Source organism: Plodia interpunctella, chromosome 12 (assembly GCF_027563975.2).
Source record: "Plodia interpunctella isolate USDA-ARS_2022_Savannah chromosome 12, ilPloInte3.2, whole genome shotgun sequence".
NCBI classification, from domain to species: domain Eukaryota; kingdom Metazoa; phylum Arthropoda; class Insecta; order Lepidoptera; family Pyralidae; genus Plodia; species Plodia interpunctella.
The window spans coordinates 8385867-8402065 of record NC_071305.1 but is presented as its reverse complement, the minus strand read 5'-3'; the positions used below and the strand labels follow the sequence as shown (position 1 = coordinate 8402065).

The following is a 16199-nucleotide window of genomic DNA, read 5'->3' as shown; positions in this document are numbered from 1 at the left end:
TGGGCGTCGATGTCAACTAGGTACTATATACACGAGTTAGAGTTGACAGTAACATAGTAAGTTTAACTTTAACCCTTCTAAATCTAGATATTTAGAAGGGCCTCGAGCGCGAGGTAAGTACAAATAAAATTTTTCAATCTGGAAATTTAAATAAAGACTTCCGTATCAGCGAACAAGTATGACAGTCACTAGTCGCAACACCAAAAAGATCGATTTGTCTATGTTTAGTCACAAACTTGTCTCCCGACCTTCTTTTGTAACCGAAAACTATTTTCTAAACTGATTTCCATATGAAGCGTAACTTATTAAGAAATCGTTACAATATTATTGATGCGCCTATATTCCTTACGAATTAAGTAATGCCATGAATTAATTTGTCCGTATATTTCCGTTAGAGCGAGAAAGCGATAGAAACCAGTTTGTCACTTTCGGCATCAAAATCGACTGAATGAGATGCGGCTGACATCGAATATAAATATGAAGAAAACAGTTGAAGCCACATAAACAAGCGAGGCTTGTTAGCACAAACAAGTTGAGCAGTGGCCAGCGATTAGCTAATCAATATGGCTGCTTTTGTAAGTATCGAAAATAAGCAAAAATATATAAAAAATCCTATGAAATTTTATCACTAAAGACCGACAGTAAATACAGACAGTAATAACAAAATTAAATCTTTCATAATAAAGTGTAACAAAACAAAACATTTGTTCTGACAAACGGTTTTCTTTCAGAAAAAATTAGCCGTCTTAGCCATCCTAGTGAGCAGCACTTATGGAGGAGTACTGCACGGGAACAACTACGACAACCATCATCACGACCTCATCGGCCACCATGACCACATTGACCACGTCCACCATCACACCTCTGGTCTATCAGCTCCACTATCTAGCCTGAGTGCCCCTAGTTCTTTATCACACTCGAGTTATCTACCTAGCAGTTTCCCTTCTGGAGCTCTTCCCTCGGCGACATTCAGCGGCTCTGGATTTATCGGCGGTGGATCGATATCTCACGGCGTGGCTGATGCGGCGTTGGATAGCCACTCGTATTCGGGATCAGCGCTAGGTGGAACTGGTTTTTCTGGGTCTTCATTTGGTGGATCAGCATTGGCTGGAGATGCGTTAGCTGGAGGCGCTTTTGTTGGGGGAGCCATCGGAGGAATTGGTGGAGGATCGTTAGCTGGAGGTTCCTTTGGAGCAGGATTAGCTGCACCTTTGCCAGCCGCTGGACTTGCAACGTCAACTGGCCTCCTCGGAACAGCTGGAGCTCTCGGCGCTGCAGGCATTGCCGCTCCAGGTGGTGAGGCCCCCCCACCAGGCCCCAAAGCCCCAGTCATCAATGAAATTCACGGACTCGCCAACGGCAATGGAGCCCCAACTCAATACAGAGTACGCGAAGAACGCTACAACGTTTACAAACAAGTGACCCACAGAGTGCCACAACCGGTGCCCGTTCCCGTGCCCCAGCCAGTCCAAGTGCCAGTGCCACAGCCCTACCCTGTCCAAGTACCAGTTGTGAAGAACGTACCAGTGCCTGTTGTCAAAATCCAGCACGTTAAAGTCGACAAGCCCGTGCCTTATCCGGTGGAGAAAATTGTAAAAGTCCCAGTTGAGAAGGTGATACATGTGCCGGTGCCCCACCCAGTACCAGTTGAAAAAGTTGTCGAAGTTCCAGTGGTTAAACTTGTAAAGGTTCCGGTGCCTGTTGTGAAGACTTACCCCGTTCCCCACGTCAAGACTGTCCACCACAAGGTACAAGAGCATCACTCCCACGGCTGGCACAGCAAGGGACACGGCTGGTAAACAAGATGCGCCGGTTGTCTAGTCCGTCTGTTGTAAATATCTAGCTCATCGTGAGGCTGCAATCTAGGGTGTAAACTAAGTCATTAATTTAGGTGTCTCAACATCGTTTTGTAAATAGTAATGTAGTGTTACTTTATTAAAACGAATATCCAAAGAACTTCTTATTTTTATTTCATACAAAGCTTTACCTTTATTAATAATCGATGTAAAATCTATCTAAGCAACAGATTTGGCAGTAAATTGAAGTAAACAAAATATATTTTTTATGGTCTCTCTTTGTACGTGTAACTGCCATATAAAAGCACATTTAAATAAAAATTAAATAAGAATAAACTTTATTTCGATGTTTTTCTAAAATCCAAACAAAATGAGTAATTAAAGAAACATTTTATTTGATATCTAAATTATTATACTAGAATTACGGCGTATTAAAATTTGTGTATACCAAAAAGGCCTCCTCTCAGCGTAATGTTGAGGTGAGAGCCACAACGCTGGTCTTCCGAGGACACCATTACAAAATTAAAATTATCTAAAGACAAAGACGAACCGACTAGGGTGGACCCACACTGTATCTATCTAACATACAAAAATTAAAATTACAAGCACAGAAAAGAAAATATTATGAATATTTAATACATAAAATTATCAAAATATACTTTTTACATTCATCATCTAACTTTCTATCTTATCGCCTGTCTCTAGGTTATGTTCGGGACTGTGAAGCCGCGAAGCCTGGGGTTAGCGTAAAAATAACTTTGAAATTTGGTAGATTGGCTGTGATTTTGCAACAGCCGACTGCCTGTCGCCAACTCTTCTCGGGAATATTATTGTTGCCTATCAGCTGCCTAGGCATGCCTTAGTCACCTCATACTATATCCACGGCAGGGATATGGAGTGGTTCTATTTTAGAGCCTTCGCTCACACTAAGGTTTTGTTTATAGTCCGTCCAAACAGAAACAGCCGCAACACATCAAGAACCGCAGACAAATATCGGTGATAACAAGTACCCAGTACTTGCAAATAGAATAGCATGTGGGCGTGGTGACCACTATGCAATGGAGGACCATTAAACATCGTGAACTAGCTGTTGCCAGCGGCTTCGCTTAATTAACAGTTATTTTTTCGGGATGAATTATATTCCCTATTCTTCTCCATACTTCAAACTACAAATTTCAAGAAGATTGGTTGAGTAGATAGAGCGTGAAGAAGTAACAAATTTACTTTCGCATGTATAATATTAGTAAGAGTTATAGATACTCTTTGTATATACTTTTGACGACCTCGGTGGCGCAGTGGTAAGGTTCTTGCCACTGAACCGAGAGGTCCTGGGTTCGATCCCCGGTCGGGTCATGATGGAAAATGATCTTTTTCTGATTGGCCCGAGTCTTGGATGTTTATCTATATATGTATTTGTTATAAAATATAGTATCGTTGAGTTAGTAACCCATAACACAAGTCTCGAACTTACTTTGGGGCTAGCTCGATCTGTGTGATTTGTCCTGATATATTTATTATTATTATTATTATATATTAAATACTAGCTTTTTCCCGTGGCTTCGCCCGCGTAAATTTCCCACGGTATCATATGATTTATAAGTCAAGAATATAATGATAGTAACAAACAGTCGATCCGTGTATACTATTAATATTTTATCAGTTGAGGATAACCCAAAAAACATTATAACACTTCTTTTTGTACATTTTTTTAAAAAGCCCAGGAAGTACATTGTTTATTGCAATGTGTATTAATAAATCTTGCTTTTCGTTGATGTAAATATAAGTTATCATCACGTATATTGTGCTCTGATGCACGAGTTACCAGTTCCGGTTTTGCATGCGTGTGTAACTACTATAAAGTATATTTGAGTATATTGTCTAATTATAAAATTTATGACTTCAATTCACTTACGAGAAAAATTTTATTTCATGTAAATTAAAAATAAATGTAATAATAATCGTTTATGGCTAAACTTAAAGTAATTAAAAATATATATAAATGAGGAACGACTAAATTAATCAAAAATGAAATCTAGTATAAATACAAAATATAAAAATAATTTAAATTAAAAATACATTTTATTAAAAGTGTATTTTATAAATATGTATAATATAAGATATTTGGTAATTTATTATGGAATTAACTTTCTAATAAACTCATTACCGCCTAAATTTTAATGGATGTGGATGATAAATGATTCTTATTCTAAATAAAGAAATAATAAAATTATGTCTTTTATTACTTAAAAAATTAGAAGTTGATTATTACTTTAAATAAAAGAAAAACCTGAAATAAACAAGACAGTACTCTGTTTACCCCGTTATTTATACATTGAGTACCTTTATGAGAAGTTTCAAGACGATATCAACATGTCAAAAGATATTTTATAGAAGTGTTGATTTAATTTGAAACTTCGCCTAACAACAAAGTACTATGTTTTCCCACTTCGTATGTACTCATAAGTATATATATAGGTATTTTGCTTTATCTTGTATTTGTACCTACTTAATTAGCTTCAGTAGCTAGATACATTTAAATACTTAGACATTTTCCTACCAGAGTGCGTAATAATTACTTTAGGTGTGCTTCAAAGTTCAGTTTTCGTGTGAATTTTTCTTTAACAAAAATACCAAAAATGCCATAATTCAAATTCTTCCATTCTTTTTAAAGTCCATAAAATTTTCTGTGAGAGACTGATAAATATCTAAATATAGGTACAACAAGAAAAAGTAAAACGATTTTTAGGATCGATATAAATCCATATCTTGATTAATCTATATTTATCTTTACTTACAAAATATGATCAATGCGAATGTCTGTCTGTGTTTCTGTCTATCTTTCACGCTTTCTTTGAAATTTGGAATAGAGGCTACCGCGTGCGAAACTGCGGTCAACAGTTAGTATAAATTATTTTTGCGCTGAATTATCACACGACTGAATCCTTGAGACACAGTTACACATGAATCGTCTATCACAATACCCCACATTCGCTAACAAGATCACTGTCATTTTGCATAACGTCAGACCGGAAGACCAGCCTCTGTTGACCAACTAGTTTTAATCTCATTAACATATAAATTCCCATGAAATCGATATATTAATTTTAACAAATCGGTAAAGGGTGGAGTGATGTAATCGATGCTTGCTCAAGACGAACTTGTTTGTGATATGGTCGTATTCAAATTTTATTGCTTTTCTCAGTGGTGTCGTTATAGGGATTACAGAACTTGTTAGGCGAACTAATTAATAAAGCAATATTTTATTATATTATGTATGTTAGTCTGTTAGTTATGTTTGAAAATGTCATGAAAAAATTTTGGAATCGAGCGGGAATTGAACCCGCGGCCTTGTCTGTCCGGGACAGTGCTCTTGACCACTGAGCTATCGAGACCATGCTAGTTTGGCTGAATTAATTCATCTCTTTACGTCTTACGCCGATGTACAGTATTTTCATTAGAGAGTTACAAGTAAGTTATATTTTATATGGGTCTATAGTCTTGTTGCCTGAAATCTATACATATAATAAAACTGTGGGTAAGTCTGTACATAGCGAATATTCAAGAAAAATAATTAAGAACGCTCTTTTTAGAATTGTAGTCTGTCTGTAAGTTTGTTTGCGCATGACGCAAAAACTACTGGGTGGAATTTGATGCAGTTTCTACAGTTGTATAACGTCAAACTTAAAATCGATACGTTGCATAGAACCGAGTTATCGATAATAATAAAGTTATTGACGGTCGCACGAAATAAACGCGAGTGAAGCTGCGAGCGAAATCTAGTTTAGAAATAAATAAATAACATAAATAATAAGGTGGTCGTCCTGTCAGATTCTGGATGTGGCTCGTTTCGGAGGCCAAGACCCACTTTGGGGTCACTGAGCCAGAGGACTAAGTAAGTGACGACCTCAGTGGCGTAAGTGGTAAAGTTCTTGCCACTGAACCGAGAGGTCCCGGGTTCGATCCCCGGTCGGGTCATGATGGGAAATGGTCTTTTTCTGATTGGCCCGGGTCTTGGATGTTTATCTATATATGTATTTGTTATAAAATATAGTATCGTTGAGTTAGTATCCCATAACACAAGTCTCGAACTTACTTTGGGGCTAGCTCAATCTGTGTGATTTGTCCTAATATACTTACTTATACTTACTTAAGTGGTGTTGGCAGAAGGGGCAAACCCGAAACATAATGTCGACAAGGATGATATGCGTATCAACAGTTAACTAAGGACGCCGAATGTTATACAAAGTGAAGAAGAAATGGTAGGAAAGCGGTCCCTGGGCGTTTAACGTCTGAGGAAGAAACCGGTAAAAAGCTCAAACGAGAGTGAAACAGAGTGAGAGAGGAGATTGTCAATGAAATGACACTGTGCCACGGTTGGCACAGCAAGGGACACGGCTGGTAAACAAGATGCGCCGGTTGTCTAGTCCGTCTGTTGTAAATATCTAGCTCATCGTGAGGCTGCAATCTAGGGTGTAAACTAAGTCATTAATTTAGGTGTCTCAACATCGTTTTGTAAATAGTAATGTAGTGTTACTTTATTAAAACGAATATCCAAAGAACTACTTATTTTTATTTCATACAAAGCTTTACCTTTATTAATAATCGATGTAAAATCTATCTAAGCCACAGATTTGGCAGTAAATTGAAGTAAACAAAATATATTTTTTATGGTCTTTCTTTGTACGTGTAACTGCCATATAAAAGCACATTTAAATAAAAATTAAATAAGAATAAACTTTATTTCGATGTTTTTCTAAAATCCAAACAAAATGAGTAATTAAAGAAACATTTTATTTGATATCACAAACTTAAATCTAAATTATTATACAAGAATTACGGCGTATTAAAATTTGTGTATACCAAAAAGGCCTCCTATCAGCATAATGTTGAGGTGAGAGCCACAACGCTGGTCTTCCGAGGACACCATTACAAAATTAAAATTATCTAAAGACAAAGACGAACCGACTAGGGTGGACCCACACTGTAGTCAATGAAATATTGATCCAGGTATGGTACTTTAAAATCGATTGCTAGTTAGCTGTCTTTCCAGTTGGTCTGGGAACAACTAATTATAAATTTTAGGTACATTTGTTTATTTAATTTTTTTTTCACAACGATAGTAATAAAAAATCTCATTACATAAACATTTTTATAAGTGTTTGATTTGATTGAAATTTATTGTAATTGCTCATTTGGCAAGAATGTTTATTAATTAGTCAAAAAATGCAGATAACCAATAGTTAATTTATATAAGACAAATTAAATTTAAATGATTTTTGTTATTATTTGATAATAATTTACGGAATACATTCGTTTAAGAAATTTAGCAATTTAGTAAAATAAAATAGGTGTATTAAATATTTTTTTTACATATATTAGGACAAATCACACAGATTAAGCTAGCCCCAAAGTAAGTTCGAGACTTGTGTTATGGGATACTAACTCAACGGTACTATATTTTATAACAAATACATATATAGATAAACACCCAAGACCCGGGCCAATCAGAAAAAGATCATTTTCTATCATGACCCGACCGGGGATCGAACCCGGGACCTCTCGGTTCAGTGACAAGAACCTTACCACTGCGCCACAGAGGTCGTCAATATATCAAGGAACAGTAATGTGATGGATATATATTTTTTTTGTAATATTAAAATTAATAAAATCATGATACTTATTTCGCAAGCTGGATAAGTTTATCTTACTTTCCATTATTGTCAATTTATAATAAAGCAAACCATTGTTATGATTACGTAAAGATTTTATCTTTTGTTTACTTTTAGTTCGACCTACGACATTGTACGTAGACATTTATAATGGTTATGCCATATCGTTTATTTATTTGTTATAGGAAAGGTTATAGTCATCTCGAGTTTGTTGCTGGATCGATTTTTCTGGATAATACCATTAATTTAATTTAAAAGGAAATACATAATTGGAGCGATTTTTTTAAAATTCGAATTACTGAAAAGCTCATGTTCATGTTCTTTATTTAAATGAAAAATTTACGCTTAAATCGTATTCTAAATAATGTTAAAAATTAAATATGAAAAAATATATATCACGAACGTGAGATGGAATATTGTTCGTAATATAATATTTCGTGCCAAACCCATTAAAAAAATAATTGTGTCATATGAAGTAGCTTACTTTTTAAAAGGGAAGTCAGAAAAGGGCCTAGATCTCTCCGACATTGATTAATTTCCATATGTGTGAAAAACACCATAAAGATCAGTCGACAGGTTGTCTGTCCACAACCGTAATGACATCACGGCTTGCATAATCTTAAGAAACATCATATCGAGACCACAGATTAACATAAAGTTTTTTTTAAACTGATGCCTCGAATGCAAAGACATCCGTTAGAATAGTCATAATTTATGCATAGGCGTCGTATCGAAAGAGCAACTTTTGACTTGGTATAAATAGTTGGCGACGTAACTTTATCAAAACATAAACCACCCAACTTCGGAAGGGTCCACAACAACTTCTTTCTAGGCTGGCTTAAAAGCGTTTAGCTAAAAGCCATGGCATTTTTTGTAAGTTCAAATAAAATTCATGATAAATATATAGACCACCACAAACCAAACGTGCCAATCTATAACCGTCTTTATTTGTTACAGGTTAGGGTACTATATGCGACTGCTCTAGTGTATACTGTCAATGCAGGAGTTTTGACTGGGCATCATCAGGATGATTCGTATGTGGCATCAGCACTAAGCGCCCCTTCAGCTTCATATGGCACTCCTTCGACGTCGTATGGACCTCCTGCAACGTCGTACGGACCTCCAGCAATTTCGGGATCTTTGAATTTGGGCACAACCTTGGACTCGCATTCACATGGGTTAGGAGATGGAGCACTACTTGGTGACCATCTTGACTATGGTCATTTGTCAGCGCCTGTTGTAAGCCACGATGTCCATGATGATGCGCCTTATCCCGCTGCGGCGCCATACACAGAAGGTTCCCTGAACTTACCTACCAGCATAGGAGGTCCAGCTCCTCTCGCCGGACCCCTTCCGGCGACACTACCATCCCTCGGCTCGTACGCCCCCGCCTTCCAGGCTAACCTTCCCACAGCAGCTGTAACCACCGCCGTAGGTCCTCCTCGTGTCATTGGCACCACTGTCACCGTAGGCCGTCCAGTCGCTTCAGCAACCAGATACGAATTGCAATCTGTTGTCCAGAACGTTGTCCGTCGTGTTCCAGTTGAAGTGACCCGTCATGTCCAAGTAGCCGTGCCTCAGCCCGTGCCTGTTCCCGTCCGCCAAGAGGTTAAGGTACCTGTTCCACAGCCGTACCCCGTGCACGTCGATGTGGTGAAACATGTGCCTTATCCCGTCTACAAAACAGAGCATGTGGAAGTCGAAAGACCAGTCCCTGTCGAGGTCGTAAAACACGTACCAGTGGAAGTCATCAGGAAGGTACCAGTCCCCGTTGACAAGCCTTATGAAGTGATCAAGAAGATCCATGTCCCTATTGAGAAGCACGTTCATGTGCCTTATGCTGTCTGGAAGCCGTACCCCCTGCACATCATCAAGCACGTCACCCACTACAAGAAGAAGAGTTGTTGCTGGTGATCATAGAATCATATCGTCGTGCCAAATAGTCGATAGACATGTAAATATTGATAGTCATTAGATGTACGTGTACATAGATAATAAATATCGTTTGATACCTCACGTTAGAATTATCGTGTAAATAAATCAGATGATTGAAATGTTATTGTCCTTATTTATTGCTTGTTGAAAGTCACTGACCTATATATAATGAATGACGAGAGAGTAATTTTAACGGACCATTTTACAATGCTATAGAAACAGATTTATTAGTTTAAATTATTAAATATTTTTGGAATCTAGAATCGAGTCAAGGATTTGTTTGCAATTATAAGATGTACTTTTAACTCTTACCGCATTTAAACCGCATTTAAACCTTAACATATTTCAAAATAGTGTCACATAAGGAATTTTCCAAGAAGCAATAAACACAGATAAATTGAGAGATCTCCACATTATATATAATTGTTGCATAATATCTGATTCATTGACCAAACCCACTTTATACGAGTAAAGAATTTAAACTGTGTCTCTACCTAAGTGGTAGGAGAAATTTATTTTCGTATCCTTATGTGTTATAAAAAAATTACGTAAAGATTTCGAAAAAATACATATTACTCGTATGAACTATACACTCATATGTACCTATAAATATCTAATTGAAATTTGTGGCGTGTCTTTTCATCGTAGAATAGGTACCCCTATTCTATACTCCCAGGGGCGACTTAAACTTAACTGCTGAAACAAAAATAATATTAGGTAATCGATTATTTTTTTATTCTGAAATTTTAGTAACTATATACATACATGTATAACTATAGCGGCTATATACTCTGGTAAAACCATAATAGAAAGTAGCCTATGTTACTCTTGAAGGTTTCGTCTCTCTCTTTGCCAAATTTCATCAAAAACTACTAGGTAAAATTACTGAAATATATTTAGTCGTTTTTGAGTTTATACATTACAAACAAAAATACAAATCTTTTCTCATTCTTTTATCAAAATGGATAGCAGGGAAGTAAGAATGGATCTAAACGAAAAAATGACGTTATGAAACGTAGAACGCTTGTTATATCATTAATGACAGATTGACGATTGTTACCTATATGAGACACTATGGTGAGACAAGAACAATGGTTAAGTTGCAAAAATACACTAGATTAGGTGCAATATAAAAGAAACTCATTATGAGTTTCCTAATAAATTCTGCCAATTTTTATTACATACTTGTGGACAGTCTTACCATCATTTGATCTGTATTTACAAATAGATATATATTTTACCGAAGCAATAAATAAATCGCTCATCCTACTAATATTATGAATGCGAAAATTTGTGAGGATTTGTATCACGATATTCACGCAAAATCTATATCGGTCCAATATAGATTTTGCGTGAATGAGTAACAAATATATATGTTTATTTGTTACTCATTCACGCAAAATCTATATTGGACCGATTTTTATGAAATTTCATACACGGGTAGAATGTAACCAGGAATAATACATATAGTACTTTTATCCTTTTAAATTCCCAATAAATATATCTAGTGATCTATAATCCCTGATCTTGGATATTGTTATAACTATTGTATTACAAAATAAATGAAAAAATATTTGAATATTCTTAGCCGAAGTTTGCCTTGTGGTTTATATAGGCAAATACGAGGACAGTAGACGTGTGTAACTCTTTAAAGAAACGATTGAGTGAGTCGTTTCAGCAAAGTGATGCACTGATCCGAATCTCAATCGTTCACTCCGAGTGGATCATTGGATCAATGAGCTCACCACAGATTGCTGAAGCTATGTTCTGTGACGCGCTCACTGATAAGAATGAATGAATGAAACTTAAGCTAAGCCGAGCGACTAGCGACTGTTCGTAATGATTCGGGCAACATTGAGTCGCGTCGCGGTACATAGAAAAAATAATAAAAAATACAAAAAAAAATGAACAATATAGATAAATAATCCCAAAATCACTGTAAATAAAATCGATTCTTAAATATGCCAGTTAGTAAAACTAACTGTCAGTCCTAAGCCTGAACGAAGTATGAAGGAGAATCGAATTGATTTTAGGTGATTTTTTTCTAACTTCTGGCAAATATAAAAATGTATTTATTCGATTTTTTAAAACAATATTCTATATCAATTAAAGCATTAAGTAATTTTCGTTTAATTCGTAACAAGACTAAGTCTTGTTCTCTGCTCTTGAATCTGTCTGAGATCCGATGATCCAATTGATCCAAATGATGTATTAATTGATTCGATATTTGCACTGATACAGATTCGAATGATCGAATCTTTAAAATTATACATTTTTCTCAGCGCTAGAGGATAGGCTGTATTGTATGCTGTTTATTATATCTATCATAATAGTTATATTAAACGCACAGGTGTATGTAGATGTAAAGTATATATAAAATCGGTATATTATCAATATTAAAACTCTTCCGTTACTGAGTGACTGACTGACAGGCAAGGTACTGAAGTTACTGAGGTTTGGTAGGTTCCCTGGGGAGTGTAGGTGAGCACTAAGAGAGGAATCTTGGAAATTCCACCCCGAAGGGGGAGAAAGGGATGAAAAATTTTTATATGAAAGTTCTACACAGTTGAAGTTAGTGACTTTAAAATGTGTATTTTAGTTGTTTACAACAAATTAAAGAACACATATTTCAAGTTTTCCTGAAAATTGACACTCAACCTCTTCAAAAGTGGGTGAGAGATTATATGGGACTTAATACATTTTTCAAGATAAAAACCTAAAATATTGGCAAATATACATCATCAAGATTTTACTATGAAATTCACGCGGGCGAATCCGCGGGCAAAAGCAAGTATAATATATATAAGGTACTTAAAGCTTAAGTTTTACGAATAAGAATAACATTAACATACATATTATTTAAACATTTAATGCGCGTAAAGTATGGCGTATAAATATCGATCATATCAAAATGCAGGTAAAAGAAAATATCGATTACAATAATTTATTTGTACAAAGTTATATTTAAGTACTTATCACTATTTTGATGTGAGGTCAAATCATATAATAGACTAGCCGCTCGCCCAGCTTCGCTCTGTTAGGCTACCTTTTATTATAGTTAATAAAAGGTAGCCAAATTTCATCAAAATCGATCCAGTAGTTTTTGAGTTTATTCATTAGAAACAATAATAGAAATCTTTTCTCTTTATAATATTAGTATGGGTAGTATGGAAGAACTACCTACCCATTGTGCAAAATTTGAATATACTGACAATATTCATTAAGTCTTTCAATTGGTCTTGGTAAAATATTAAAAAAAAAATTTTCAGGGAGTTTATTTATAAATATGCAGTCTGCATTTTAATTAAAAATAAACTCCTTAAGCCATAGATAAAATAATAATATTTATCTATGCCAGCAATATTTTTGATTAGGTACATATATACATCAAATTCTCTAAATATATTGCCAAAAATGTGTTTCGTTTTAGTTATATTTTACACTTATTTCTTTTATTTAAATACAAATACTTTAACAAATACAAGTTATCTTTTTTTACATAACGTTTTATAACATGACCTCACATTCATTATTTAGCCCAAAAAAAGTCAGCAAAGTAAAATTTGTATATAATTATAATAAGACACGACTTACTTATAGGCTCGGGTCAATCGATTAGCATACACGGCCAAAACTTTGTGTAAGGCTGCACATCCATTAACCAATCTACTCAGTTTCATGGCTAGGACTGGAAAAAATACAAAACTAACACTGAACTTAGACAAGGGACGGAGGGATTTTAAAAAATACAGAGAATAGAATAGCAGAAGCTGCCCTATTATTTGTAAATGGTTTAAATGATACGAGGAGAATCAATACGAATATATTTCAATGTTTAAAATTGGTATTTCCATAAAAGTCCCATAATAAGAAAATGGTTACAAAATACATTATATACTGTAATGTCAGTTTGTAAAAAAAAAAACGAGGAACTCTGCTCAAATTGAATTTTATGTAATTATTTCTACAAACAATAAATACACACATCTAAAAGCGACGTCTGTAATATCTGTGAATTTCTACAGACCACACGTAAATACAATGTACTTCACGATTGATTCAAATCGGTTGTCATCGATTCAGTGGAGACACAGCCTTACCTCGATCTATATCAGCTCATTAACAGTTTCAAGATGTTTCCAAACGCATATATATAAAATTGCTGTCTGTGAAATCGGTACAGATGATCACAAGCGCTTCCCTCGCCTGCTTGGCTCATCACTTCTAGCCATGCACGGAAAAGTAAGATGTGACAATATCGTCAAGATAAACAAAATTGCATTACTTGATATGAAATACAAACATTTAAAATTGTATTAGTGATATTTGTTAAAAATATACATTTTATTGGCTAGGTTCCTGATTCAGTTAGTGTCATTCTATATTATGACAAGATGAGAGAAAGGAGTGAAGTGGTTGTTTAAGTAGTATTTAAATCAAGATTATATTATTTTCATTCCGTGTTGTTTTAAAACATAATAATTGAATAGTAAGTAACTGATTTTAGCAAACCAAACTAAATCAAACTGTTTCACTTCCAGATAATCCTCACATTTACTGCCCTTCTGTTCCTATCAGCAAAGGGCAGTAGGGACGACCCAGGACAGCAGATATTTACGGCATCAACTCCAGAAACACCACTCCCAGCGCCAACTCCACAGCACCCTTCACAATCACCACTACCCAAGTTCAAAGAAGTCATCGTCTACTTAACACCTACTCAAATAAAAGCCCTACAAACGGGTCAGGGAATACTTGAACCTATATTAGGACTTCAATCACAACAGCAACAAGAGCCTGAATTGACGCAAACACCACATCACAATTACGAGAATGATGAAGAATTCAAGAAAGAGCTAGAAAGGCAAAAGGCGTATATTGAAACTCAACCTAATATTGATGAAGCAATTAGTATTATTCAGAAACAAAGGGAGAAAACTCCCCCACCAGTGAGAGAGCCATCTAGAGAAGGGGCTCAAAATGAACCGGATCAATTATCTTGGTATCCCAAAGGAGGCAGTCAATATTATAATCCAACACTAAATCAATATCCATCCACAGCTAATCCTGAAAATAATAAATATTACGGTCCGAGTAGTGAACAAACAGACAGTAGCAAATTATTATCAGATTCGAAACCTGTTGATTTGGCAAATCTACAGCCAAACAGTTATAATTACTTTAGTGTTTATAATGAAAAGATAGGAGATAATATAAATATTAAAATCTTCCATCCAGCCCCAAAAGATAAGCTCAGAGACGAATCGGATGCCAAAGAGTTTAATGCTCGAACTATATATGCTCCTTTAATTAAAAAGTACAAGTGGCTTCCGTATGAATACAAAAAGTCATCAGACTGGCAGCCCATTGGATCGTCAGAAGGTAGCCGCGTGACGCAAAAGAACGCTGAGCATTTGAACTCTTTATTTTCGCCTGCGAAACCCGAAGAGCAATCACAATCTTTTGGGTATGGACAAGAAAATTCGAATCTTGATGAAGAATCACTTAAACAGAAATACGCGTCCAGATATAACGATCAAAAGCATGCTATAGAAATTGAAAATCTTATTGAAAAACAAAACGCAGCAGCGCATGCCGAAGCCATCGCTCAAACTCCTCCTGTTGAAGTCCAAAGGGAAGTCAGCATTACAAAACACAAACCTATTGAAGTTATCAAACATGTTCAAGTACCAGTTCCTCAGCCCTACATCGTTCGCGTTCCAGAACCTTTCGAAGTGAAAGTCCCTCAACCGTATCCTGTACCTTTGGAAATAATCAGACATGTTCCTGTGGAAGTAGTGAAGACTGAAAAAATCGAAGTAGAAAAGCCCGTCCCGTACGAAGTTGAGAAACACGTGCCCGTTCCTGTCACTAAGAAGGTCTATGTCAAAGTGGACCAACCATATTTGGTCGAAAAGGTTGTTCCTGTTGAGGTCCGAAAAGAAATCCCAGTCCATATCCCAATTCATAAACCTCAAAAACTAACAATCCTTAGACACGTTTGGGAACATTAGAATATTATCTAGTTTAGACTAAATTTCAAATAATTGTTCTTATTAAGTTGATTGTTTTTAATGTGCAATATAGACTGTGATTTTATTCTAAAGATTAAAGGACTGAATTGTTAATAGGACATTTTTTGTAAATAAACGCCTGTTAAATAATATTTAGTTTTCTTTTTGTGTAATATTTGCTAACCTATTTTGCGAAGGCACATAAATTATTGTTCCCTCGTAAATCATAGGTTTTCAACCAATCACAATGTAATTGCTCATAAAATTAACTAAATAAACACGGAAGCATGGATAATACGTTTTTACAACCACGAATTACTATGTCATTGAGTAATTTATGTTGAAAGTTTCGTTTTGATCTCTATTTCGATAGTTTCAAGAACAGGATATAGTTTTATGTAATAATTATTCAATGATCGATAAATCAGGGAAAGTTATCGATCTAATTCAGCTGTCCATAATGTACCATTTAGTAGTTTTTACATGGAATTGCGGGAATTCTTCCGATCGATTGAGTTTCAAAACACACGTGGCTTAGAAAGCAGAACAACGAACACAGTCGCATACAGAATTACCAGGAAGCTGGGTTTTAAAACCGCCAAGATTTACTTACGTAAACTGTGGCACGTGTCTTAACTTTAACATTTTGTGAGGACTAGTCATTTCGTAGTGCGATTTCGTAGAAATTAAATAGCGAAGCAAAGCGAATTGACTCTTACCAAATAGCTACTTATTTTATAATTTTTATATTTTTAGTAAATCATATTAGTACCTAAGTAATAAAT

At 35.4% G+C, this 16199-nt stretch overlaps 2 protein-coding genes across 2 annotated transcripts; both read left to right on the top strand.

Moving 5' to 3' along the window:
- Positions 1-475: 475 nt before the first annotated feature.
- On the top strand, positions 476-9524 carry LOC128674485 (uncharacterized). Its single transcript, XM_064436297.1, has 4 exons — positions 476-575; positions 732-1795; positions 2741-2792; positions 8423-9524. The coding sequence occupies exons 1-4, from the start codon at positions 564-566 to the stop codon at positions 9377-9379; spliced, it is 2085 nt and encodes a 694-aa protein (XP_064292367.1). The 5' UTR covers positions 476-563; the 3' UTR covers positions 9380-9524.
- Positions 9525-13582: 4058 nt separating this feature from the next.
- LOC128674302 (probable serine/threonine-protein kinase kinX) lies at positions 13583-15556 on the top strand. Its single transcript, XM_053752791.1, has 2 exons — positions 13583-13642; positions 13942-15556. Exons 1-2 carry the CDS (start codon positions 13631-13633, stop codon positions 15412-15414), a joined length of 1485 nt encoding a protein of 494 aa, XP_053608766.1. The 5' UTR covers positions 13583-13630; the 3' UTR covers positions 15415-15556.
- Positions 15557-16199: the final 643 nt, after the last annotated feature.